Source organism: Pseudozyma flocculosa (assembly GCF_000417875.1).
Source record: "Pseudozyma flocculosa PF-1 unplaced genomic scaffold scaffold00001, whole genome shotgun sequence".
Classification (NCBI taxonomy): Eukaryota; Fungi; Basidiomycota; class Ustilaginomycetes; order Ustilaginales; family Ustilaginaceae; genus Pseudozyma; species Pseudozyma flocculosa.
Genome location: NW_006920869.1, coordinates 1,296,954 through 1,322,742, shown reverse-complemented (window position 1 = coordinate 1,322,742; position 25,789 = coordinate 1,296,954). Strand labels below are relative to the sequence as shown.

General features: G+C 63.1%; 9 protein-coding genes across 9 annotated transcripts in view; 3 read left to right on the top strand and 6 right to left on the bottom strand.

The window, feature by feature from the left end:
* Nucleotides 1–787, bottom strand: part of PFL1_00476 (uncharacterized protein) — a gene marked incomplete at both ends in the record, with an annotated part of 990 nt that extends 203 nt beyond the window's left edge. The window contains 2 exons of the mRNA XM_007877970.1: nucleotides 12–577; nucleotides 708–787. Coding sequence (XP_007876161.1) covers nucleotides 12–577; nucleotides 708–787 — 646 coding nt within the window. The remainder of the gene's footprint in view (nucleotides 1–11; nucleotides 578–707) is intronic.
* An 850-nt stretch (nucleotides 788–1,637) lies between these two features.
* On the bottom strand, nucleotides 1,638–2,862 carry PFL1_00475 (uncharacterized protein; the record flags this gene model as incomplete). Its single annotated transcript, XM_007877969.1, has 5 exons — nucleotides 1,638–1,965; nucleotides 2,068–2,192; nucleotides 2,322–2,467; nucleotides 2,584–2,706; nucleotides 2,802–2,862. 5 exons carry the CDS (start codon nucleotides 2,860–2,862, stop codon nucleotides 1,638–1,640), a joined length of 783 nt encoding a protein of 260 aa, XP_007876160.1.
* Nucleotides 2,863–3,435: 573 nt separating this feature from the next.
* PFL1_00474 (uncharacterized protein) lies at nucleotides 3,436–4,806 on the top strand (the record flags this gene model as incomplete). The annotated part of the gene is made up of 1 exon (XM_007877968.1): nucleotides 3,436–4,806. The coding sequence occupies one exon, from the start codon at nucleotides 3,436–3,438 to the stop codon at nucleotides 4,804–4,806; it is 1,371 nt and encodes a 456-aa protein (XP_007876159.1).
* Nucleotides 4,807–7,167: 2,361 nt separating this feature from the next.
* On the bottom strand, nucleotides 7,168–8,504 carry PFL1_00473 (uncharacterized protein; the record flags this gene model as incomplete). The annotated part of the gene is made up of 2 exons (XM_007877967.1): nucleotides 7,168–7,764; nucleotides 7,956–8,504. The coding sequence occupies 2 exons, from the start codon at nucleotides 8,502–8,504 to the stop codon at nucleotides 7,168–7,170; spliced, it is 1,146 nt and encodes a 381-aa protein (XP_007876158.1).
* A 2,979-nt stretch (nucleotides 8,505–11,483) lies between these two features.
* Nucleotides 11,484–12,900, bottom strand: PFL1_00472 (uncharacterized protein; the record flags this gene model as incomplete). The annotated part of the gene is made up of 2 exons (XM_007877966.1): nucleotides 11,484–11,559; nucleotides 11,585–12,900. The coding sequence occupies 2 exons, from the start codon at nucleotides 12,898–12,900 to the stop codon at nucleotides 11,484–11,486; spliced, it is 1,392 nt and encodes a 463-aa protein (XP_007876157.1).
* Nucleotides 12,901–14,182: 1,282 nt separating this feature from the next.
* Nucleotides 14,183–14,914, top strand: PFL1_00471 (uncharacterized protein; the record flags this gene model as incomplete). The annotated part of the gene is made up of 1 exon (XM_007877965.1): nucleotides 14,183–14,914. One exon carries the CDS (start codon nucleotides 14,183–14,185, stop codon nucleotides 14,912–14,914), a length of 732 nt encoding a protein of 243 aa, XP_007876156.1.
* A 942-nt stretch (nucleotides 14,915–15,856) lies between these two features.
* Nucleotides 15,857–17,636, top strand: PFL1_00470 (uncharacterized protein; the record flags this gene model as incomplete). The annotated part of the gene is made up of 2 exons (XM_007877964.1): nucleotides 15,857–15,989; nucleotides 16,075–17,636. The coding sequence occupies 2 exons, from the start codon at nucleotides 15,857–15,859 to the stop codon at nucleotides 17,634–17,636; spliced, it is 1,695 nt and encodes a 564-aa protein (XP_007876155.1).
* Nucleotides 17,637–18,199: 563 nt separating this feature from the next.
* PFL1_00469 (uncharacterized protein) lies at nucleotides 18,200–20,406 on the bottom strand (the record flags this gene model as incomplete). The annotated part of the gene is made up of 3 exons (XM_007877963.1): nucleotides 18,200–19,615; nucleotides 19,714–19,732; nucleotides 19,847–20,406. The coding sequence occupies 3 exons, from the start codon at nucleotides 20,404–20,406 to the stop codon at nucleotides 18,200–18,202; spliced, it is 1,995 nt and encodes a 664-aa protein (XP_007876154.1).
* A 2,500-nt stretch (nucleotides 20,407–22,906) lies between these two features.
* PFL1_00468 (uncharacterized protein) lies at nucleotides 22,907–25,424 on the bottom strand (the record flags this gene model as incomplete). The annotated part of the gene is made up of 4 exons (XM_007877962.1): nucleotides 22,907–23,205; nucleotides 23,318–23,408; nucleotides 23,517–23,674; nucleotides 23,792–25,424. 4 exons carry the CDS (start codon nucleotides 25,422–25,424, stop codon nucleotides 22,907–22,909), a joined length of 2,181 nt encoding a protein of 726 aa, XP_007876153.1.
* Nucleotides 25,425–25,789: the final 365 nt, after the last annotated feature.

Below are 25,789 nucleotides of genomic sequence, written 5' to 3'. Positions count from 1 at the left end.
CTGGGACTCACTGATGAGGAGCTTTCCGTTGTTTTCGTCGACGACGACCTTTTCGCCCCACGGGCTCGTCTTCTGGAAGATGGCGCCGCGCTCACGAAGGCGGGACTCGACGAGCCAGGGGACGGCCTTTGTGAGGCCGGCCTGCTCCTCTTCCTCGTCGGTGAAGCAGGTAATCTTGCGGTCCTTTACCAGGTAGGAGCCGTCGGAGAGTTTGACGTCGGTAAAGACGGCGGGGGCGTGGCAGACGGCCGAGGTGGGTTTGCCGGACTCGTAGAACTTCTGGATGAGGTCCTTGCTCGTCTCGTCGAGGGGCAGGTCGAAGCAAGGTCCGTGGCCGCCCGGGTAGAAGATGGCGTCGAACTCGTCGGCCTTTCCCGCGAGCGTCGAGAGCTGCAGCGTGTTTGAGACCCACTGCTGCGCCTCGGTGTCGTTGAGGAACTTGACCGAGTCGGCATCGCCCTTGAAGGCCTCGACCGACGACTGGTCCAGCGGCGCCTTGCCGCCCGCCGGCGAGGCGGCCACCAGGTCGAAGCCGGCCTGCTTGAAGATGTAGTACGGGTGGGCGATCTCGGGCAGGCTGCGAAGGGGGCAAGGGCAGAAAAGACGGCGTCAGGACGGAGGTGTCTCTCGGAAAAAAAAATAGAGAGAGAAAGAGAGGGAGGGAGGGCCTGTCGTCGATCGTAAACGCCGAACGAGGCGAGACTCACTAGTATCCGGTCGGGTGGTCGTTGCCAATGAGCTTGGTGTGCGACGTGAAGACGACGAGGACCTTCTTCTGTGCGGCCATGTTGGGCGGATGGGGGGGGGTGGGTGGAGTGTGAAGTAGAGTGAGTGGGTCGGGTCGCGATGGGATGCTGAGGTATGGATGCGTGGTGGAGAACGAGGAGGTGATGGCTGGGTGGCTGCGTACTTATACCTCTTGCCTCCCCTCTGTCGATCCGTGCGCGACCCGCTGCGCCAGCCGAAGAAGAAGGCTGAAGAAGCAAGGTGAGGCAGGCGGGGGATACGGTGCGGTGCGGTGCGGTTTACGGCACGGCACGGTAAGAAACGGCGGAGACGCTGGGAGGCACGGTCCAGGCTCGCCGCCGTCGTTGGTACCGGTAGGTACGGTAGCCCAGCGCTGTGACGCAGCCCCCTGCCTCTGTCTGCGTGCGTGCCGGCGTGCGTCTTGATGGCGGGTGCGGCATTGAGCCAGCAGCAGCAGGACTGGGGCAAGGCAGGCAAGCCAAGTTCTACCGGCACCGGTACGGTAAGGTGACGGCCAGAGGTTTGCGTAAAAGCGAGCCAAGAGTCCGAGAGTGGAGCTGCGCGGACGGGCCAGCCAGCCAGCCAGCAAAAGGCGCCCAATGACGTTACCCTTGGCCCCCACCCCCCTCCTCGGCCTTTGGTCATGGCCGCCCAGATATCCCCAAGACGGGACAGCCAGAAAGCAAGACGTGGCTCGCTTACGGCCTTTTCCAACCCGGCCACGGCTTGCTCGTGCTCCCTTTCACAGCAGCAGCAGCAGATTAGAGCGGCCACGGACAGACAGACAGACAGACAGACAGACAGACAGACAGACGAAGCCGACCAAGCAAGCCATCGAGCCAACACCACGTACGGCTCTGACTCTGGAATTTCCTCTGGGACCCAACGACCTAGGTGCGCTGGTACTTTGCCGCCGCCGCATCGTATTGCTCCCCGAACTGGGCGTACCACTTTTCCGTCAGCGCGATGCCGCTGCCCGCCGAGATCGTATCGCAGTCGTCGCGCATGCCCCGCGCAAAGTCGTCGATGAATTCTTCGACGGTGAGCGAGTTGGTGGCGCCCAGGTGCTTTTTGTTGTCGTCCGGGTTGGCGCGCTCGCGGTGCAGGTCGGTGCCCACCGACGGCGGCACCACCTCGACGATGCGCACGTTGGTCCCGCGCAGCTGCGTGCGCTGCGTCATGCTCCAGAAGTGCAGGAACGCCTTGGTGCCGTTGTAGCTGCGGCGCGGTACAGAGCGGAGCGAGGGATTGGACGGTTGCCCGTCAGCGCGAGTAGCCAACATGACACCAGCAGGCCTCACCGCCGACCCAGACTCTCACATGGGGTTGATGATGCTGTACGGCACGAAGCCGAGCACGCTCGAGACGTTGATGATGACGGCGGCCGGCTTGCTCTTGAGGTGGTCGAGAAAGGCCGTGGCGAGATGCACGGGTCCGCGGATGTTCTGCGGGGGTGATTCGGCGGCGATGCAAACGTGTCAGCCGTGTCCCGCGCCAGACGACGACGAGATCAGAGTGGGTGAGGGGCGTCGACCTCGGCAGGGCAGGCTCGGGATGGGGCCTCGACGACTGACAATGTTGATCTCGTTGTCGGCCTTTGTCAGGTCGAGGTTCTGCACGTCGAGTGGCCGCTGGACTCCCGCGTTGTTGACGAGGCAGTCGACCTCGGGATGCTCGGAGAGGACCTTCTTGGTGAAAGCGGGGATGTCGTCGACGTTGCCTGTCGAGGGCCGGGTGGCATGTAGCCGCGGGCATCAAGGAGCGAGAGACGAGCGCGCGTCAGTGGGGGGCCCATTGGCGAGTGGGTGCCCAGCTGGGCGGCAGCGGCAGACGTACCGGTGTCGAGGACGTAGTAAGGAACGTTTAGCTTCTTGGATGCCTGTTGCAGCTTTGACTCTGTGCGACCGACGAGGATGACCTGCTTGCCCTGCTGTAGGAACCACTCGGCCATGGCATAGCCTGCGGGGCGCAACGGTCGAAGGAGGGGGAGGGCGGGGCGAGGCATGTCAGGCAGGGTCGGCGAGAGGGCCTTGTGCAACGGCTCGTCGACTCACCTAGTCCGCCCGCGCCGCCGGTGATGAGGGCGCACTTGAAGTCGAGGATCTTGGGCGCCATGGTGGATTGAGTAACGGCGAGGTGAGGTGGTGAGGTGATGGTGGTGGTCCGTACTGGTGGCCCTGGAAGCTGTCGAGTGGGTTTTGCGCAATGGCCGTCGACGAGCGAAGGCCTTCGTGTCTGCGCAGCCCTCGTCAAGGGTCCACCACCAAAGACGACGGCGACGACGAAAGCGGGGCGGGGCGGGGGCCCAGAAAGAGGCCAGAAAGAGGCCAGGTTGAAGGCCGAGATGCCGAAAGACGAAGAGCGGAGATACACGGCGCAGCCATCATGGTCGACACTCGACCCCAATCGCCGCCGGTCCGAGGGCCGACGACAGACACACTCTACCTCTAGCTCGCTCCGTTTGGCTCCCTGACGTATCCAGCTGGGGCCCCCCGCCCTTGGCCCCCCTCCTCTAACCCAACTAGACGCCCTCGATCCATCCCTCTCCGCGTCCTTCCTCTCTTAACCCCAGCCATCTCTCCTGCTCCCATCTCCCTAGCAGCTTCCATTCTCCATCCTTCGCCATCATTGCCCGACGGCGTAGACCAAACACAACCACAACCACAACCACACGAACGACGCCAAAACATGTCCCAGGAGCGACATCACTTGCGCTCCCACTCGCGCGGACGCTTCTCCTACCCATCCAATCCAGCCTCGGCCTCGTCGACCACCTCCGCCGCCAACCGGAGGTCCGACCGCTCCTCGTCCAGGGCCAGCTTCCTCGGAAGGCCCCGCCAACGCACCTATCAAGTCGCCGACGACGCCGCCGCAACGCGATGGCGCAGCGAATCCCGCACCGTCCGCGGCAGCGTCGACGGAGATGCTGAAATCCACGACGACGACGACGACGACGACGGATTCGTATTCACCGACGAGGATGAAGATGGACAAGCAAAACAACACGAGCAGCGCACCGCGCGCAACAAGGCGCAGCCCCGCAAAGGATACAAGTCGACCTCAATCTCGCCGCCCCCAAACAGAGACCTCGCCCCATCGCAGCAGGCCACCACGCCCAGCCAGGCCTCGTCGCTCCCCGCATCCTCGTCCCAGCAGTCGCCGCCGGCCCCGTCGTCGGGCCCAACACCCCCCGTCAACGCGCCCGCCAACGACCTCGAAAAGCAGCAGCCACAACCCGGGCAGACGGGCGACGAGGGGCAACACCACCACCACCATCACCGCCCTCCCCGCCTGTCGCGCGTACCCTACCCCATCGCCCACTTTCTCGGCTACCGCAGCGAAAAGACAAAGGACCGCGCCCTCATCCGGCCCGTCGAGAAGCTGCCGCGCAAGCTCGAGACGCTCATCTGGGCCTGGATCGGCGCCCTCATCGGCCTCGGCTTTGTCATGATCCTCTTTTCGCGCTGGGACATGTTTTCCATGTCGTCCAACACGCCCACCACGTCCTGGACCGCACCCATCATCGTCGGCTCCTTTGGCGCCTCGAGCGTCATCCTCTACGGCACCCCGGCCTCGCCCCTCGGCCAGCCGCGCAGCTTCGTCCTGGGCCAGTTTATCTCGGCCCTCGTCGGATGCTGCGTCCTCAAGCTGTTTGAGCTCAACTCCAACTACAACCCGCAGCTCATCAACGACTCGCACAGCCTCGTCTGGGTCGCCGGCGGCATCTCGGTCGCCACGGCCCTCTGCGCCATGATCATCACCGACACCATCCACCCGCCCGGCGGCGCCACGGCGCTCCTCATCACCACCTCGCCCCCCGTCATCCGCCTCGGCTGGAAGTACCTCCCCGTCATCCTCCTCAGCAGCGTCATCATGGTCACCTGGGCCATGCTCTGGATGAACCTCGGCCGCGCAAAATACCCCACCTTCTGGATCGAGCCCAGCAACAAGGCCGTCACCCTCGCATCCCTCGGCATCTGGACCAGGAATGCTCCCGGCGGCGGCGGCGGCGGCGGCGGCGGCAAGAAGGATCAAGAGAAGAACAACAAGTCCAAGTAGAAGGCGTGCTCACATGCCACGTACGACTCTCCAGCCCCGCGATGAACCTCTGCTCCCGTCTCGTTGCGTAGACGTGCTGTGCGAAATGACAAGATACCCCCTGCCTTTATCGATCGATCAATGGATCGATTGCGTCGAGGCTGCCGTGCCACCATCAGCCCCGAAGCCAGGTACAATTCGCTGAGCGGCCTCTTTGTGCACAGGCATGGAGAGGTGCACGTGCGCTGTGGCTCGCAGCGTCCCGCCGAGCCAACCCACCCTGCCCGGCCGCTCGCTGCCTCGGGGCGTCGCCATGCCCTACCCACTGTGCAAGGCGGCGGCGATTCTCACCTCGCCAGCAGCAGCGCAGCATCGACCGGACCACGCGTACGATGGATCGCTCGTCTGCTGAGGCAGCACCGAGCGGGCTGGTGGTGACAGCAGAGCAGCTAGTAGTGCTCCTTGCTCATCTGCTCGCAGCACTGACTCGACTGAGATATAAAACCGCACCCCTCTCACGCCCCGACCTCTTCCCTTCGTCACGGACACCACACTCCTTTCCATTCGATGCGTTTCAAGCCGGCACGGGAAGCGCATCCACACTCACTTGCCTCCCTCGCACATCTTCGCAACTCCATCCAGCCTACACGTTTACGCCTCGCTCCCCGTCGCAGGACGACGATCAACCAGTCCAAGATGCGGCTCTCAAGCACGACCATCCTGCTCGTCCTCTCGGCCGTACTCATCGTCACCACCTTCGACCCTCTGCCAGTCGAAGCCGCACCGATCCCCACGCCTTCTCCTCAGCTCGAATCCGGCATCGCGAGCAGAGTCGGCGACGCGTTCGGCGGCCTCGTCGCTAAGGCCAAAAACGTCTTGCCCGGCAAGGTCACAAAGCAACCCTTCGAACAAGCCGCATCCCGTGGTGCTACCATCGTGCCCGCGCCGGCCGCCGAGCAGGCCCTGTCTCGTACCGCCTCGGAAGAGGGGTTCCACACGCCTGCCGGCTCTCTTTCCCCGTCCGGATCCGGACGTTTCGCCGGCGCCGCTGACCAGGTCCGAGCCGAGGGAGCTCGAGAGCGTCTCGACGGCGTCGTTGGAAAAGACCTGCAAACTGGCTCTGCTTCAACCTTCTCCCCCTCTTCTTCCTCGTCCTCCTCCTCCACGCCCTTGAGCCCTGGTTCAGCCGCTGTGCATGCAGGCGAAGATGACGAGTGGGAGAAGTGGGTGGCCCAGGTAGAGGCCAAGAGAAAGGGACGGGCGCAGGTCGACCGACTCGTCTTCGAGCCCGACATGGCCGGGCCCAGGCTGAGACCTTACAGCCCCGCCAAGAACGTCGAGCCAATGTCCGCCGTTGACGAAGCGGGCCCCTCACTGCGAACGAGGATTGCAGCCAACCTCAAGCGGTTCGGCAACTACCTGCGCGCGGCTCCGGGCGATCTGCGCGCATCGTGGGCCAACTTCCGCAGACCGGCACAGTCCACGGGCACCGGTATTGGCGCTGGCGAGACTGAGGGGCTGCAACGAGCCAGCGCCGCTTCGAGGCAGCCTTCGAGACTAAGGCAGGCCCTTGCAAACGGGAGCGAGTGGATCAGAAGCAAGACGACCTCGGCCGGCACCCGGCTCGGCAACATGCGCGACAAGGCCGCCGTCAGCGCTTCGCGCTACGCGTCCTACGTCCGCTCCAAGCTCATGCCCAAGCTCAAGACCGACAGCCCCACCAGTCGTCCTGCTCCTGTCGAGTGGCCTGGTAGGAGCATGGAGGAGAACTTTGGCATCTCGAGGAACGAGCCGGCCCAGATGCCGGCAGACGACGCCAAGAGCATCCGGGACGCGCACAGACAGGCGCTGCTGGATATGGAGCGGAAACGGCTGGCTCAGGAGCAGGAGGCTTAGGACCGGCGCGCCCCTGCCTGGCCCTTCCTCCGCGTTGGGTCCGTCTGTGCCGACGTCGTCCGAGCGCATCGCGAGAAGCCACTGGCACGCGGCGGCTCCGACTTTACTCGAGCACCATCTCCCTCTCCCGCTCCCCTCCCCCCTCGGCCCCTCTTCTCCCTTCCCGATCTCGAATCTACCCAGTCTGTCCCACTTCGGATGGAGTGAGAAACGACCTCCTTTGGCAGCCATCTCAGTTCACAGGGCTACAATAGACAGAGACGACCAAAGATTTCCGTGCGGACCATCGGACGCGCGAGGGGGACGACGTAGAGAAATATTGATAAATAGAGGGATGAGAATCCACCATGGCGGCGGGAATCCACCAGCCCGGTCAAGCCAGACTATGGAACCCGCCGGCCTTGCAACTACCATGAAGGCAGTCGCACGAGGGACGCGGGTTGCCGGTCGGGAGGCGCAGCGCCGGCCAGCCGGAGCGCGAGCTGATCAGATCTTTCCGACACCGGCGTGGGCAACGACCTGGCTCTTGACGCTGGAGGCCGACTGGGCGGCGGGGGCCTTGTAGTTCTTGAAGTTGGCGAGGAAGCCGGACTGGGTACCGACGATGGCGGGCGAGCCGCCGCTGTAGATGTTGGGCTGGCAGTTGCGGCCGAGGTAGGACTTGCAGGTGCCGACGTTGGCGCTGGTGGGGGCAAAGATGGAGCCGGGCGCCTTGTTGGGCTCGACGGTCTTCTTGACGTTTTCAAACACGTTGCCCTCGATGAAGGCCTGGGCCCCCTCGCCGACGTCAAAGGCGTGGCCCGAGTTGTTGGACCAGTAGTTGTTGTACACGTGCCACACGCTGTTGTACTCGAGCTTGGGCGAGCGTCCCGAGGTGTCGTGGACGTAGTTGTTGGCAAACGTGATCTGGTCGCCCTTGCCGTAGCCCAGGATGGCCCAGTAGTGGTGGCCGTCGCACGACGACGACCAGCTCGTCTTGCCGTCAAACTCGTGGTTCGACACGGTGACGCCGCCCGACGACGAGAAGCCAGTGACAAAGTGCTGCCTGCCGATCAGGCTCGTCTTGCTGTGGTCGACCCAGATCTGACGGCCGGAGGAGGCGACGGTGAGTTGACATGGCGTGTCAGTGGGCGTCAGCCGTAACGTTCATCTCGACAGCCGTTCCTTAATCTTGGCCAGCCGTGCTTCCTTCATTTCGCAGTCCTGGAAGGCCCTCGCGGCCCCCCCTCGCTACCTTCGCCACCACTCCTCCATCGAGCTCCCACATCACTCACCTTGTCGGTGCCAGCGAGGGTGATAGCGTCGCCGCCCCAGATGTACTGAGGGTTGAGGTCTGTGATGTGGACGTTCTGGATGATGACCTGCTTTACGCCGTTGGCCATGCGCAGGCCCTTGCCGCGGATGATGCCCTTGCTTCCGACGCCGACGATGGACTTGTTGGACTTGACTTGGATGGGGGTGAGGGCGGCCTTGTCGTAGGTGACCTTGGTCTTGGGCAGGCTGTCGCACCACGTCTGGCCAGGCACGGCAATGGCGAGCTGCGCCTTGTTGCCGCACTTGTACGACGTCGGGATGCAGCCGGCGCAGTTGGTGCACGTGCCGTCGGAGCCCTTGAAGTTGTACTCGCGGTCGAGCATGATGACGCGGGCGACGTCGTCCTCGAGCCACTGCTTGAGCTGCGCGGGGCTCGTGGGCGTCTGAGGCTTGGCGTTGCCGCCGCCGACGGTGCCAGTGGCGAAGCCAAACGCGGTGCCCTTGACCTGGGCGCTGACCTGCAGCGCCGAAAGGCACGCGACAAAGACGGCGGAGAGGGCGACCTTCATCTTTGGGACTAGGAACAAAGGGCAAGGAGAACGAGATGGAAGGGTGAGGAGGGTATAGGAGAGGCGGGGCTGGATGGCGTGCCAGGATGTTGAGAGGGACTCACAATGTCACGTTATATACCTTGCCTCACCGACCACTGTCCTGGCATCGACGAGGCGGGCAAGCCCGAACGGTGTCGAAGTCGACCTGGGCGAGAGCCACCACCCGGCTTGCATGGGCAGAATGGGGCCAAAAGAAACGGGGACAAAAGATTCCCTGCTTCGACCTCGTCCAGGAGAGGGCGACCGGCCAGACGAGGCCGTTGTCCAGTCAGCCGCGGTGCTCGCGGGCTTCGGTCATTTCTGCTGCCCAGCGATTCTCCTTTCGAGAGGGAGAGCTTGGCGGTCGGAGAGCCTCGAGGCATGATGAGCCATCGGAGGAAGGATCGAGCGCAGACCGCGAGCGAGGCAGCTTGGCGCTGTTGCACCGTTGACGTCGTCGAGAACCGCCCTGCCTGCCCTGCAACCGCCGAGCGCCCGCGTCGAAACATGCTCGCAGAAGCGCGCGCGGCAGAGGATCGACAGGGCATCGTCGCAGACCAGTCAGTCGAGAGGCAGTCAGTCATTGGACGAGAGGGACGGCGAGATGGTAGGAGAGAGTGCAAACGAGGGTCCTCCCCCCAGCCCGCTGGCCGGATCAGTGAGACCCGGATCTGTGGAAGGTTGCTGGGTTGGCGTTAGTGCACCCGCCTGCCCTTCGCGACCAGGCAAGCCGCTGCGCCCTGGCGCCGGCTCGATTGTTCTGAGGCTTCGCATCGAGGCGAAACAGGCCCTGGCGAAGTTCATTGTAGTCCTGGCCAAACCGTTTTAAGAGAGGCCGCCAAGGTCGAAAGCCATTCCCTTGGTTCATTGCTACACGTTTTCAAAGCCAGTCTAGGAGTGCTGCGCCCCCGGCGATGGCTCGATGGCTGGCCAAGCTGCCCGGCTCGACTCCACGTGCCGCTCCGCCTGCGAGATGCGTGCTGCGACCGGCCCACACTTGGCGCTGCGGTAGCTGCGAGCAAATTACTGGCGAATTTGTTGGCCTGGCAGGCAGAGCGTACAGGGCTTTTCGCCGGCGCGATGCTGTCCAGACGCGGTGCCTGGCTGTAGGCGCTTTCCGCGTCGCTGTGAACGTCTATGTAACGTAAGTGTGTCGTGGGCCGCACCTCGAGTCGACTGCCGATTCTTCGTCGATGCGTCCAACTGGCCACCGTAGCGTTGACGAAGTCAAGAGCCCTGCTGCTAGTCGCTTAGGTCGCAAGGTTTCCCTGCCGAACCTCGCTAGGCTTTCTCCCACGCGGCGAAGATCACCGTGGGCAGTCGAGATGGAAGGTTTGAGGTTGAAGCAGAGGGGGACGACATGTCCGACGCGGTCATATTGATCAAGCTCCGTGACACGCCCGGTAGCTCGCTGCTGGGGTGGCAGCCTGATGCGGGCAGAACGTTCATGTGCCATGCTGGTGCCCCTTTCCCGGATCAGGTAGGGCAGGACATACATATGGGCGAGCCACACGAAGCGGCAAAGACGGGGAAGCCCAAGCTGAGCACTTGGGCCGGGGTCCCTGGCGTTGCCTTGGATATGGGAGTGCGCCCCCAAGCAGGCGGGCGGGCGTTGCTGGGCGTAGTCGGCACTCGCTCATGCATCGGCGACGACGCGGCAACACTGTTGGCCCGTTGCGGGCCGATTGACTGCGCGGCGGATCAACGCTGGCAACCGGGCGCCGCAGGTGGGACGTCGAAGAAGCAGCACTACGCACGACAGTTTGAATTGCTGCTACCGTTGAAGTGGCCGGTCCGTCACCGCCTACACTCCCATTACGTTGGACGCCACGTTCGTATCTACATATATATGTATCAAAGGGTGCGACCGAGAGGAGCACGAGCCTGCAACCGCCGTGAGCTGCTGTTCCACGCAACCGTGCGCGCTCCGACAACGGCATGCTTCTACATGTGGTCGCTCAGGAGCTCAAAGCAGAGACTCTGCAACTGCGCCGAGCGCCGCACCACCGGTGCCGTCGGCCCGGCAGACATCGCCGCCTCGCTGCCAACGCCATCGTAGGCTCACTGAGTCATGTTACATACGACGGTGGCTTGGGCGGAACAGTGTCATCAGCTCTTTCTTCCGGACCTTTTCCGGCCCGCGCGACTTTTGGTAGTAGTCTCTCGAGGCGCTCGCACGCGCACATTAATTTCCGTCTGAACTCTAATGAAGGAATGGGCTGGCTCGTCGCGGGCGGCTCGGTGAGCGCGGCGGATGAGGGCGACATGAATGGACCTTGTCGCGAACGACTTCCGGGTAGAGATCGAAGAACGCCACCTCCAATGACAATGAAGACGACGGCTAGCGAATAACCCATCGTCGGCCTGACTCGTGAGAGCAATTTGAGGACCTTGCCGGACATCGGCTTCAGGGACGAACGTGAAGAATGGATGGCAGAACAAAAGAATGCGACCGTGTGAGACCCCGGATGTGTGGCCATGGTCCTGTGCAGCCGCGCCTCCGAACTTGACCCGCTTCCGGGGCCTCTCGAGGGCTCACGGAGCGCAGGCACGTTCTGCTCTGCTAGACGACAAACCACCACCGCCACCATCCGCCTTCAAACGGTCGATAAGTGTGCCAAGAGGGTCGGGTCGTTCCCTGCTCGGTCGATGCGACGGGTAAATCCTGGAGCTGCTGGACGGCGCCAATTGTCGTTGATCAAGAGCAGGGCCACCACGTCGAGGATTTGCAGAGTGAGGCCTTTCACCTTCAATTTTTTCGGCCCTTTTGCGCGACTGCTCTGCCGCTCCAGGACAGCAGCTACATACAGCAAGTGTGGTCAAGAGAGGGACGCATCTAACTCCATCATTGTCCAGGAGCATCTCAGCTCTGGCCTCGACAGAGCCGCCTCCGAACCGCGCACACAGCGTACCACGACAAGAGGGTCACTGCGAACGCGCCAACGATGCCGGCACCAATCAGACCGCTCTGGTCGTTGCAGTGCCGCCAGAAGAGCCACCATCGTCCTTCCAACTGCCCGGTACCCTCCTCGGCCTGCAGGTCCGCAGCGCGGGCACACCTTTCACAGTTCTCGCCGATGAGACCCAGGATCTGGATCGCCGAGATGACAAAAGCCAGCACGATTGAGGCCAGAGTTAGCATGTGCGAAAGCGTCGTCGCGGTCGAGACCGCCGAGATATCGGTCGCTGCTGCTGCTGCGGTGGTCGGTGAAGATGGGCCGACTTGAGGCAAATCGTCGACGAGGTCGTCGGGCTCGATCCTTTCCTGCGCGCCCGGTAGGCTCTCGGTGGGAACGGCTTCGTCCTTTTCGAACAGGGCCCATCGCCTGCGACCGGCTCCCGACCGAAGCTCTCCGGGCGCGTAGGCGTTGATCATCAGGATCGAGTCACAGCCATCAACGAGCGTCATGCCGGCGGTGAAGAGCAGCGCCAGCAGGACGATTGAGCCATCGCTGGTCCCACGTCCTTCTTGCCCTGCGCTCTCGATCGGCTCGCCGCCGGATGGCACAATCGCTGTGTTCGTCGCCGCGGCAACGCCGAGCAGCGCTATCGAGCTGGCTGTGTCGAACCCGAAGCCGAACAGGATGCCGATTGGGTATAGCTTGTAAGGCCGATCCACCATCCTGAGCAGCGGCCGTGCTATCCTGGTGAAGATGCCTCGAAAGTTGTGTCTTTCCTTGTTCGCAGAGGCTTCGGCCTCGTTGTAGGCCTTCTCGCCGAGCTCCTTGGCTTGGTCTTTGTGGGCGGTCGTTTCGAGCTTGCTGTCCGTCGTTGGCGTCGCTGGTCCAGCATCCTCGATGCCAGCCTTCTCAGACCCGGGAGAGGCGGTGCTTCTCCCTCGAGCGCCTCTCCAGCTCCTCCAGAGCAGGATCGAGTTGATGACGCCAAAGAGGAAGAGGAAGCTACCACTGACAGAGGCGCCGATGATGCCTCCGACCTCAGAGACGCCGCCAAGGTGGTTGACGACCGACGTCGAGATCGCCACTGCAATCAGCACCGAGACGACGATGGTCGAGTGACCCAGCGAGAAGAACAGGCCGCAGGTGACGGGGCGACGCAGGCCGAGGTGGGGTCGTTGCGGATCCCTCTGCAGCGAAGCGATGCGGCGGGTCGCATTGTCGATGATGGAGATGTGGTCGGCGTCGAGGCCATGTCGGAGGCCCAAGGTCCAGGCGAGGAGGCAGAGCGAGAGGAGATGCGAGGCGTCGCGGTGCTGCGAGTCGCGCTTGGCTTGCCGGGTGAAGACGATGGCGGAGATTGTCCACAGCAGGGCGTTGGCGAGCAAGCAGGCAGCTAGGAGGAGCAGGCACCGCAGCAAGAGCGTCGGGCGCGACCGCCGGACGGTCCTGAACCGCGAGAAGTCGGGAGATGTCATGGATGGCGAGCAGGGCCAAGTAGGTCGATGAGCCAGTCGCACCGAGCTTTGCCTATGGCCTGAGCATTGCGATGTTGGTCGACGGTGGGTAGAGCGCAGTCCACAGCGACGAAGAAAGCGTTGGCCATCGACCGAGGAAGAAGACGCTTCTCCCTCTGCATCTGATTCGCTCGGGGATGGACCCTGTCGACCCTTTCCGACCGCCTTATCTTTGGCCGGGGCGGCCCAGATCCCGCGCCCGCCTCGTTGCCGGCATTATGGTCGCCGAGTCGCACGAGTGAGGAGAGGGCTTCTTCGAGCTCGTTCGTCGTGAGGATTTCCAGTTTTTCCCCCAATCTTGAATTTGCGCTGGCTCGAAAGTCGAGGAGCTGGCGACCTTTCAGAGCCGCTTGTCCGTTGCAGCTTTGACTGAGTTGTGGTTTTTGGCGTCAGCGCCCTGCAAGCGTTGATCCGTCGCGGACAACTGCCAATGATTAGCCTGCTGCCAAAAAATCTGATTTGTGCGAGTCCTGGAATTTTCCCACTTTCGAGTTGTGGAAACGACGCAGAAGAAAAAGAACACCAATCAGTTGGATTCCTTTGTTCTGAGGTTTTCGAAAGTGGACGCCTTCCAAAATTTCCGGTGGACGGCACCGAAGGCCTCATCACACAGCGAGAAGTCACGCGAGGCTATCGAGCCGTCGGTCTGCCTCTCCAACAACCTACAGCCAAGTACCGTAGCTCGGCGCCGGCGGCCCTAAGCCGGTCCCTCGGGTCCGCAAGCTAGCCTCAAGGTGGCGGCCGTCGCGCACAGAGTCAGGATCTGTCCTCATGGGACTCTTGCTTGACTTTGACGATGCCAGACTGACAGGCTTTGGGTCGATGACTGGACAAGATGCTGCCCCCTGTTCCGCGAGTACACACGATCGGTCGTCAAGCACGACCCGGCCTCGCGCGACCTCTGAGGAAGCCGTGTCCCAACAACAAAAGGCGCAGAGCAAGGGGTCGCCGGTCAAGTCGGGCGCTACCTCGACGGCTCTGCCGACGAGAACCCAGACGACGCGGAGCGCGCCGGGCCCGCTGCACAGCAAAGAGTCGTTGGCCTTTGCAGCACACCCCTCACCCACCTGTCTTGGCTCACCCTCCGCCAGACTGTCGCTCTGTCCGGTGAAGCGTTCATCGCGACCCCTCTCATCATCAGGTACGACAGACACTTGAGCTCAACGCATCCGACCAAGCCACGGCTCCGTGCGGTTTCGGAGCCCCACAAGCTCACGCTGGCTGCGCCTCACGTCGCACAACCATGAGAAGCGCTCACCGCGATTCAACAGACCTGCCAAGCACCGGAGCGGTGGCACCAAGAGCAGAGCCGGTGGGTCCATGCGTTACGTACGTACGGTGCTGGACAGCCCTGCTTGCCGTCTCATCGGTCACGTATGGACACGGTTGGACGGCGGCGACCGAGCTCGGATCGGAAGGACCGTCCCACGGCCAGCCCGACGGTCGGCGGCACCCTCCTGGAGAGCAGCCCAGCCTGCCTGTAGGCGAGGCGGGGATTTCTCGGCCCATCGTCGGGGCAAAACTGCTTGAAGCGGCGCCGCGACTGGCGAGGTGCCTACCAAGCCTTGGCCCATCTCGGCGCCGCTGCGTCTACATGTGGGACGACGGCATGTCATGCATGCATGCACGCACGAAATCCTCCGAGGACGACGTACGGAAGCTCCGCCCGTTGGAAGCGCTGTCGGCGCCGCAACACCGGCCGTTCAGCCTGCCCTCGTTCTTTCGTTTTGACGATGTTCGGCTGGCTTCGATCAGCGACGAGACCCCTCTCTGTGCAAGCCTCAAGTGCGCTGTCGAGGAACTCCTGGTTACGAGGATCGAGGGCCGCGATGCACACCGTGTGGTCCATCAGGCCACGCTTGGCGAGGTCGGATGGCCCGAGGAGGTCGCGTGCTCGGAGCGTGGTGGCCTCGGAAAGGCTCAACCGTGGCCTTACGCATTTGGACATCGAGTTGGGTCTGGGCTGTGGAGATGACGCCAAAGTTTGGCTCGATGCCCATTGTGTCGGGAGGAGGTGTGAGTCCTAGCGCACTGTGGCGGTATGAGTTCGCCCGAGGCTACCTGGCCACTTGCTTGGCGAAGGACCGGCTACATAGGTGCAGACGGCGAGGGGCAGCTACAGTACCCTGGGCGGTGCATGCAGCTCCGGACGGCCCTACTCTCGAGCTTGTAAGCTGTTCACGAGCTGCTGCGAAAGCAGCGGCCGTCAGTCCAGAGAGTGTGTCTGCATCGAGAAGAGGCAGGCGGATGAACCGACATGCAACAGAAGCAAGCAAGCCAGATGAGAGCGGGGGGTCAGCATGAGGCGGAGCCCCTCGAAACGAAAGTACAGCAGGCAAGCTTTTCGAGGCGTAGGGCCGACAGAGAGGTCAGAGGCGAGACGAATTCGCCGGTCAGCCCAGAGCATGCCTGCCCCCCCGCCCGCTCGGCCACGGCTTGGCCAAAGGGGGGCGCGGTTTCGCTCGCTGTACCCCAGCTCCAGACCCTCTGCAAGGTGTCCGAATGATGCTTTGCGAGGCAGATGCTACACAAGAGCCAAGCAAGGCAGCTGATCGACACGGCAGACGGGCCGACCCGGCCGTCCACCGAGCGATGAGCGACAGCGGCGGCGACATCGGCCACCCACGGACCCCCTGCCTCCAGTCTACCTAGCCTGCCCCTCGATTCTGGCTGCAGCGTTGTACGTTGGGTTGCGACAGGCTGCGTGGCTCTTGACGAGGCGCTACGTACTCCGGCCTGCTTGCTCGCCCGGACCCTCCGTTTCTTCTTCCAGCTCGTCAGCTAGGCCGAACCGGCCAGGATCCCCATATATAGCTCGAGCAGCCCCACACGCGCTGGCTTCCCCGCTTTAGACCTCCATCCCCGCAACCCAGCGTTCCCATCCTGCTCCCTTCACCTTTTGCGTTCGAGAAACGACATGGGAGGTGCCGTCAACTTCAGCTCTCCCCAGGGCGGCGTCCTGGGAGAGACCAAGATCTTTTCCAAGGCCAACGCTCGCCCCGTCTTTTACTGCGCCATCGCCGTCGTCGGCGCCGTCCTCTACGGTTATGGTAAGTCGCTTGCGTTGCGCGGCCGCTTCACGCACCGGGCGCTGTGCTGATGTCTCGTCTCCCTCGCTCGCCCTCCGCACGTTAGACGGCACCTACTTCACCGGCATCCTCGAGATGGACAGGTTCAAGCTCGACTATGGACAGCAGAACGCCGATGGCGTCTGGATCATCTCTTCGAGCGACCAGTCCCTCTACGCCTCAATCATCCAGGCCGGCGAGGTCATCGGTGCCCTCATCGCTGGTCCGCTCGGCGACTTTGCAGGGCGTCGCGGCGGCCTCGGCATGGCTGGCATCCTCCTGGTCATCGGCATCGTCCTCCAGCTCATCGTTGCCGGCTCCAAGCCGCTGCTCACCGTTGGCCGCCTTGTCCTCGGCAGCGGTGTCGGTATCATCTCCAACGCCACTCCGCTCTATCTCTCTGAGGTCGCGCCTACGGCCATCCGCGGCCCCATCGTATCGTCGTGGCAGCTCATGCTCGCCATCGGCCAGGTCATCGGCGCTGTCATCCCTCAGGGCTCCAAGGACATCGACTCGGCCTGGTCGTACCGCACGCCCATCATCTGCAACCTCTTCTTTGTCGCCATCCTCGTCGGTGGTCTCTTCATGCTGCCAGAGTCTCCCCGGTGGCTGATCAGCAAGAACAAGGACGAGAAGGCCCTTGCATCGCTCCACAAGATCAACAGGGGCCAGGACGAGTCGGTGCGCGGCGACGTCATTCAGTTCGAGTACGACAGCTTCCGACAGGCACGACAGGACGAGATCGACCTCAACGGCGCCGGTGGCTGGGGCGCCCTCTTCCAGGGCGTCGAGCTGCGCAAGTTCATCTGCGTCGTCGGCATCCTCATCTCGCAGCAGATCGGCGGCGTCCAGTTCATCTTTTCCTACTCGACCGTCTTCTTCGCCTCGGTCGGCCTCACCAACTCGTTCCTCATGTCGATCATCGTCACCGTCATCGAGGTCGTCGGCGTCCTCGTCTCGTTCCCGTTGGTGCAGAACTTTGGCCGCCGCCCACTCCTCCTGTGGACCTCGGTGCCTATGTTCATGTCGCTCTTCGTCGTCGCCGGCATCGGCACCAAGGGCCTGCCCCCCTCCGGACAGACGCTCCCCTATCCTGGGGTTATCACCGTCGCCGAAGGCCGTACTATCGCCGCGATGATCTGCGTATACGTTTTCGCTTTCAACCTTGCTTGGGGCCCTTTGGCCTGGGTCTGCGCCTCTGAGCTCGGAACAGGCCGCAACAGGAGCAAGATCATGTCGATCGGCACGACATGCTTCTGGATCACGGCCTGGGCGGTCACTTTCACCCTGCCGTACCTCTTCGACAACGCCGGGCTCGGTGCGCAAATCGGCTGGATCTACGGCTGCGGCACGCTCATCGCCATGGCGTTCGTCTTCTTCTTCATCCCGGAGACGCGGGGCAGAAGCCTCGAGGAGATCAGCGAGATGCAGGAGAAGCGCGTCGCGACGCGGCAGTGGCGCACGTACGAGACGTCGCAGGAGCGACTGCGCTACGAGAGGTCCGCCGACCTTGCCGAGGACGGCACCGGCTCCGTCGGCTCGCCCGTCGACGACGCCGACAAGAAGAAGGGCACCGACGCCACGCCAACGAGGGTCGACAGCGTTACCGATGCCGACTCGCAGGCATAGTGGACGTATCTCGCGACGAAACGAAAACACGAACTCTGCCTCTGCTCTGTCTTGCATGTCCCGTCCCAATCACGATCGATCAGCAATGCATTCCACGAACATCCGAGTCTTGAAAGGATTGAGGTCGAACAGCGTGTGGCCAAGAGGCTCGTGAATGACATGCTGAGAGAGACCCTCGTCGCCGTTCATAGCAGGTGGGCTGCGCTCCTTGGCTGCCCATTAGAGAGTGTTTCTACAGAATGGCATCTGTAGCGGTTCTAGGTCGCCTCAAAACGGTGTTACGGCAACTCAACCCTTGCCAGCCCGTGCGTGCATGGCCATTCGACGAAGGTGTCGCCAGGGTCACGGAGCCATATCACGGAGCCATATCACACTGCCAAAAAGGAGGACTTTACTGCTTTGATTGCCCAGGGACACCGCAGTTGGAGACGAGCGGCGCTCAACAGGTTTGAAAAGGAAGGATCACAGGCTAGGGTGTGACTACGGTAAGGGACAGGGTGGGTGAAAGGAGTGCAGCTACAGAGGGACTGCCGAGGGACGGCGTCGTCGCAGCGCAGGGGTGCTCAGCGGCGCTGGTAGAGGACACGCTTCTTGAGCTGACGCTTGGCGGGGGCGGCGCCGGCAGGCTGCTGCTCCTTGGCGCCCTGGTCGTTGGATCCGGGGCGGACGGCGCTGAGGCCGACCTTGGACCCGGGCTGAGCCTGTTCGGTCGGCTGGTTGGCAGTGCTGCCCTGCTCGGTCTTGCCGGCCGAGCCGTTGGTCTGCGCATGAGCGGGCTCGGCGTCCTTGGTGGAGGCGTGCCAGGTCGAGGCATCCTTGGCCGAGGCATCTTCGGTCGAAGCGTCCTTGGTCGAGGCATCCTTGGTCGCGGGCTGTGCAGCGGCCTTGGTGTAAGAGTCGTCGGCGGTCGAGTCCTGGAAGTTGGCACCGGGGGTGGGGACGGCGCTGCCCTTTGCCTTTGCCTTTTGCAGCTCGGCCTGGACGCCGGCGGCGAGCTTGGGCGAGATCTTCTGGAACTGGGCCATGAGGTTGTCGATGATGATCGACGCCTTGACGTTGGCCATGGCGCCGGCAAAGTTGCTGTGCAGGTTGTCGCGGTCGCTCTGGGTGAGCTGCTGCTCGTAGAACTGACGGGGCTGCTCGTAGTCAATGTCCGGGTTGATCTTGGACTCGTAGTGCACCGTCGAGCCCTCGAGCTTGTCCTCGATGACCGTCTTGGGACGGTCGAGCACCTTGAGCTTGTCCAGGATCGAGGGGTAGTTGGGTCGGTGGCCCTGGTTGCCGTGCACCGAGCTCACGCCGTCGCGGTCAAAGTTGGCGACCGACGAGAGCGGGCAGTTGACGGGGATGTCGAGGTAGTTGGGTCCGAGGCGGTGTCGTCCAGCGTCGTTGTACGAAAAGAGGCGCGACTGCAGCACCGGGTCGGCCGAAGCCGCCCAGCCCTCGACCATGTTCGACGGCGAGAAGTGGGCCTGCTCGATCTCGGCAAAGTAGTTTTGCGGGTTCTGGTTGAGGGTGATCTTGCCGACCTCTTCGTACTTTGCGTCGGGCCAGTCCTTGGTGAGGTCGAGGACGTCGTAGCGGTACTTTGCGGCCTCCTCGGCCGTCTTGACGGCGATGCCGACGGTCCACGAGGGGTAGTTGCCGTTCTCGATGGCGTCGTACAGGTCCTGGGTGGCCCACGCGTCGTTCTGACCGGCGACGGCGGCGGCCTCGGCGGCGGTGAAGTTGTGGATGCCCTGGTTCGAGGTCAGCTTGACCTTGGCGTAGACCCAGGAGCCGTCCGACTGCACCAGGCGGTAGGTGTGGCCGGACCACGCGTCCATACCACGCACGCCCTTGGGGGTGCCGAGGTCGCTGAACAGGCGCAGGAACTGCAGCAGGCTCTCGGGGAACTGGCCCGGCCAGGCGAAGAAGTCGTCCCACCGGCGCGTGTTGGTGGCCGGGTCCGTCTTCTGGGTGTGGATAAACGTCGGGAACTGTTAAGGAGATCATGGATGTCGATGTCAGTGTGGTTTCACGGGGGCTGCGAGTTCATAGCCAGTACTTTGTCGACCATCTACACAGCAAGACTGACCTTCAGAGGATCCCGAATGCTGGAGTGGGAGAGAGTATACGCGCCCCGATTTCTACGCGTCAGTACCATCCCTCGCCGTCGCAGCGTGTCCATCCTGACAATCCAACAACATCAAGCGTCGGCGGGGACTCACAAGAAGACAGGAGTGTTATTGAATACCCAGTCAAGGATGCCAGACTTGGTACGGATCTTGATGGCCACGCCTCGGGGGTCGCGGGCGGTGTCGGCGGAGCCGCGCCCGCCGCCGACGGTCGAGATGCGCATGGTGACGGAGCTCTTTGTGCCCTTCTTGAAGACGTCTGCCATCGAGTACTTGGAGGCGGCGTCGGTGGTGACCTCAAACACGCCGTGGGCGCCCGAGGCGCGGGCGTGGACGATGCGCTCGGGGATGCGCTCGCGGACAAAGTGGGCGAGTGTGTCGAGGAGGTGCGTGTCCTGGAGGAGGAGCGGGCCGTTGGGGCCGGCGCGCTGGGCGCCGTGCGGCTGGAAGTAAGGGGCGCCGTTCTCGGTGGTGTAGAAGGGCATCTGCGAGGCGTTGTTGAACGCCTGGCTCTCCTTGAGGCGTCCGCCCTGGAAGAAGTCGGAGTCGCCGCCGGGCGCGGCGCGCTTGGCGTACTCGGGGAACGCGGTGACGGCCGTGGCGGCGACGGCCAGCATCGCCGCGAGGCTGGCAAACGAAGCTGACAGCTTCATGGTGTTTGATTCGTCCGGCGGATGGGGAAGGAAGGGTGCCTGGGAGCGTTGGAGGGAGGGGGAAGGTGATGGGCTTCTGTCGTCCTATTGAGGCTCGGTACAGGTGGTGCTTTATAGAAGCTCGCCGCCTGAGCCGGCGGGACAGAGCTGCGGTTAGCTCTCGGTCATCATCGCTCTTGTTCAGCCCCGAACAGCCACACCGCCGCCAAGCTTAGCTGCAGCCCCGCTGGCTACCAGTGGGACGGTACTTGGGGACGGTAGCACCGCCAACGCGTGCGCGGGCCGGGCGCGCCGGTGGTATCTATGGCGCAAGGCCGATCGACGGCAAACGCACACGGTCATGCCCTCAGGCCCCCTCGTCCTTGCCTTTGTTATTGCGTTCGCACGGTTGGCCGAAACCGACAACGTCGAGGAACTGGAAGACACGGCGGTTCGGTAGGCCATGAACCGAGTCGCATCGCGATCTGCCATCAGAATCTGCCGCCGCCCTACCGCCCGTCCGGCGCTGCGCGATTAGAGTATCTCTCTAGCTTAGCGTCGAGCTAGCAGTAGTGCCGTACCGGGGAACCGACCCACGCAACGGCGCAGCGTGCATGCGTGGGTGGCCGCGGACAGCAAGCACCCTACCGCTGCTGACCACGGCCGAATTCGGAAGTGGGCCCGGTGGGTTGCGACATCCTCGGCGACCCCGGAAAGTCGACACACGCACGGTGGTGCTTCCAGGCACCGGCGGCAGCAGGTGTGGATGTGACTCTGACTGACACCGTACGCCGCAGCGGCGAACTACTCACTTCGGATGCCGGATGGCAGGCTACCCTCAGGGGGCAGTGACTCCCGACCTCCTCCTGACGAGCGAGGATCTCCGGCTGTTTGAATAGAAGCGCAGTGGGTCGATCTGCTCGGCGCCAAAGGATATCCCTCGGACACGTTGGACTGTGGCGTTGGCGGGACAAAGCTTGGGGATGTGGGAAGCCGTGCTTTTGTGCCTATTGCCGTGTACACATGCAGAACCAAACGAAGAGCGAATCGAAAGGTTGCCATGGCTCCTCCTGTCTGCTGCTCAGGCTGAGCGAACGTTGTTCCTTCGCTTGGATCGCCACCGCCTGTCAACGAGCGCCAGTCCGTCCGTATTCGCGCTCCGCTCCTCTCGATCTGACCGGCATCTCCATTGCGGTCCTCATTGGACCCCCCAAAAGCTATTCTGTACTGCTGTATGTTCGTATGAGCAGCATCGCATTGTTGTCCGCGTGACAGAAGACCTGCGACGACGACGACGACGACGACGACGACGACGAGTTTGCTGCAGCGCTGCGGCGCCGAGTCGAATTGATCTGTTGAAAGGACAACACCCGACGGTTGCGGGTGGGGGCAGCCGCGCTAGCAGGCATGGCGCGCACGACGGTGCCACTGTCCCTCGACGGTGGGGTACGGCAGACACACTGAGGCAGCTACAGTAGCTGTGCCAGGCCTTGCGTTGACATGGTCCGCAGCTCGCCGCACCCGCTGCCTCTCGTGTCACGGTCGCCTCCGCCGAGGAGAGCTTGCTGCCGGAACCAACCATCCGAGGCTCCGGCCTGCTTGCTTGCTACAGTAGCTCGCCTGCCTGCCTGCCTGGTTGCTTATCCCCGAACGTCGAGGCGCCGCTTCCACCGCAGGCAAGAGGCAGCCCAGCCCGGCTGTCGCGGCAATCAAGCACCATGCAAGAGGATCGCCGCCCGCCTGGCCATGAAAAAGAAAAAAGAGCATCGCTTCACCGCGCTCGCCCTCCCTTCCTCATCCCCAGCGATGCTGGAAAAACACAATCCGAGCTGCCGGAGTCGAACCGGCGACCTACGGTGCACTTTCTTCAAGGAACTCAAGCGGTTCCAACGCTTACAAACCGTCGCTCTCCCAACTGAGCTAAGCTCGGTGTTGTTTTCAGGATCGGAAATATTGCGTACATATGTTTTGACGCGTGAGAGCGAGCATTTTTCTTTTCCGACGCGCTGTTCGGGAGGGTGGAGATTCGGGTTCGTGACGCCCCTGCTTCGGGAATCCTGCCAACTAGCAACCTCTTGGGAGGCCTGCCGTGCACTTCGGGATGTGCTGGAGCCAGCGTTGGTGAGACTGCGCGAACCGTGAGCGTTGGGGACACACAGAGTGTTGCGCCTCAGCCCTCAAGCGCCAACATGGACCTCCCGAATCGCTCACGAGGTGCTGACAGGTCACCGATTCTCGACTCTCCCCAAAAGGAAGTAGTGCTGCGTTCTACGAATCATCCTGAACACTGAAAAAACGGCCTCGAATCCCCTGAGAGAATTACGGATCGAGGGCGGCACCCTCCCGAAAGCAGGTCGAAAAAGGAGTATATGCGAGGCAGGGCTGAGTGCCCATACTGCGCTGGGGAGCACACGATGCGTGACGGAGTGTATGTAAATCTAAGTTACTGTTACAGAGGCGGGGTGGGGCAGAGGCAAAGCTCATGGATGGGCAAAGCGGGGTGTCTCGTCAACTGGCCGAATCAGGCCCTGCCTCTTCCTCTTCCTCGGCCACGGCCACGGCCGCGGGCCCCTGTGCGAGCGCCGCTGGCCCCGCGACCGGGCGTGGTGTCGGCGGTGTCGTCTGCAGACGCGGTCTCGTCGGCAGCTGCGGCATACCTGGCGGGCCTCGCCATGCTCTGGGATCCGATGAGGGCCTGCGTAAACTCGCCCGCCTCGGTGAGGTTACCCAGATGCTCTGCGTCAAAGTCGGCCTTGCGCATCTGCGCAAACGCGATGTGCACCTCCCTCTGGCAGATGTTGGTGATCGAGTAGGTGTTGCCTGTAGCGCGTGCGCGTCGGACGTCGACGACGTGAGGTGCCGAGCGAGGCGATCAGTCTGGGCGTCTGCGTCCGCTGGCGATGCATGCCTCCTCGAGCGAAGCGCGACTCACCTGCGGGCACGTAAAAGATGCCGCCGGGGCACAGGGTAAACTGCCGCCGGTGGATCTGGACGTTGACGGCTCCTTCAAAGACGAAGAAGAACTGCAATCGTCGGGCGGCGTCGAGAAAAGGACAGGACGGACGCAGTCAGCCAGCAAGCCCCGACCTCGTCATCAAGCAGGGACACCGCCGTCGCCACCGCATGCTCACGTAGTGGTTGTTCCTGCTCGACTTGGTCGCCTTGCTGGCGCCCGGCATGATGCGCATCCGCCCGCCCGCCATCTCCGACTGAATACTGAACGCCTTGAAGAATTGAAAGCCGCCGTAGGTGTCCTTGTACTTGACCATGTGGTCCGCAAAAGAAACGGCTGCACGGCGTGGAGCGCAGAGGCAGGAAACGATGCGACACATATCGTCAGCCATCGATCGGCAATTCAAAGGTCGTAACTTAGCCCGTCTCGAGCGTTGCGAGCAGGCATACTCACGTATCTCGACCTCCTGGCCCGTCTCGGGATCCATTACGGCGCCGAGCGAGGTCAGGTTGCGGTCCCATCCGGCCTCGGGGTGCACGGTCCTCGCCGTCGGATCTGGCCCGTCCATCGAGTCGTCGTCGTCGTCGTCGTCGCTGCCCGGTGTCCTTGCCCGTTTTCGGGCTGGCTCCCTGCCGGCCTTTTTCTTGGCCTTGGGTCGCTTGCCCATGCCGGCAAAGGTCGGGTCGCCAGGTTTCCGCTCGAAGCGGATGATCTCCTTGACCACGGGCACGGGCGCCGAGTACCGCTCGTCGCCTAGCATCTGCGCGCGCAGGTCCTCGGCAGTCATGCCTGCTGGCAGGCTCGGTCGGCCGTAGACAATCCGCTCGCCGCGCCAGTAGTCGACGGGCTTGAATCGCTGCCTCGTCGATCTCCGCACGCCGTCGAGGTTGATGCTACCGGCCCGCTCGGACCGTCGATCGACCTTCTCCACCACCACCGTCTGCGAGTAAGCGGGCTGGCTTGAGGTTAGCCGCGCCTTGTCGACCCGGATGCGGTTTCCATGCTGCGGCTCTTCGGCGTCGGACCCAGCCTCCGACTCGTCCGAGTGCCGCTGCGTCGCCGCCTTTCGCTTCTTTGTGTTTGTGGCCGTCGTCGACGACTTCTTTGGCCGGCCGACTTTTGCCTTTGCCTTTGTCGGCTTTTGTGCAGCTGCAGCCTTTTCCGCCCTTCCTGCTGTAGTGCTTCTCAGTGCTGACGGGCCCACGTCGCGCTCGACCGACTCCACCTGCCGGTCAGAGAGGCTTGCGTCTGGGCTCGCTGGGTCGGCGAGCAGCTCGCTCTCCACCTCGGCGGACTCAGCCATGCCATCGGCACCCTCGTCGGAGTCGACGTAGGCCGGCCTCGTACTCTGCGGGGCGGCCTTCTTCTGACTGGCTGCTTTCCGCGCCGCGAGGCCGGCAGCCGGTGCTCGCCTTTTGTCAGAAGCCCGCGGAAGCACCACCTCCTCATCCTCCTCTTCCTCCGGCCCGCTCTCCATTGCAGCATACTCCTCGCCGCCCATGCCGCTGAAATCGAAAGCTCGGCTGCCGCCAGAGACGTCGGCGATCTCTTCGTCGTCCTGGTCGTCGCCGGCGTCGTCGTCGTAGCCGTTTGGGTCTGCGTTCCGGCTTGTTGCCACCGAAGGACGCGAACCGCCATTGGCGCGCGCCGCACCGATGCGGGATCTTGAAGTGGAGCCTGGGATCTCATCGTAGTTTACGTCGGACTCTGTCGCTGCCGCACGGTTGGATCCGTACGACCTGCGTATCGCGGAGCGAGGAGAGGGGGCCATGCTGCTCTCGAGGTCCATGCTGCTGCTGCCGATGCCCTTGCCGCTCGCGAGGCTCTGTCGGGCTCTGCCACCCCTGACGGTGGATCGAGTCAGGTCGCCGAGGGTGTCGCCGGCCCGGCTGTCTTCTACGTAGCTCTCCTCATCGTCGTTTTCGTCGGAGGCCTGTCCCTGGTCCATCGCCCGCTGGCTGGCCTTGTAGAAGTCATCGAGGTTTTCGAAGCCATCCTCGTCGCGCGCAACCGCAGAGAGGCGCAGGCCGGTGCGCGAGCCCACCCCGGCGCCATGGAAGCGCCGGGAAGCCTGGGAGGGTGGCATGTGATTGAATGAGGACCGCGAGCGCGATGTCTAGGTGGCCAGGGTTAATACCGGCGTGATTGTCGACGCGGTGAGAATCCAGGTGTCTACGAGGCGGGGTATCGATCGGTCTTGCGGTCCGGGTATATGAGCTGGAAGACAGCTTTGCTCTAGGTCGGGGGCGAAGGGTGATAGGAAAGAGTTCGGGATGGTCGGCGCAGGTGCTGAAGGGGTGAGAAGCAAGCAAGGTGGGATGCTTTGGATGCAGCTGCCGCCCTTTGCCTCGTTGTTGCCTGCTCCACATCCGCAAAACAACACGCCGCCGCCGCCGACGCTTTTTTTCCCGCAGTGAGGCGAGGCCAGGCCAGGTCAGGCGGATCCGGCGA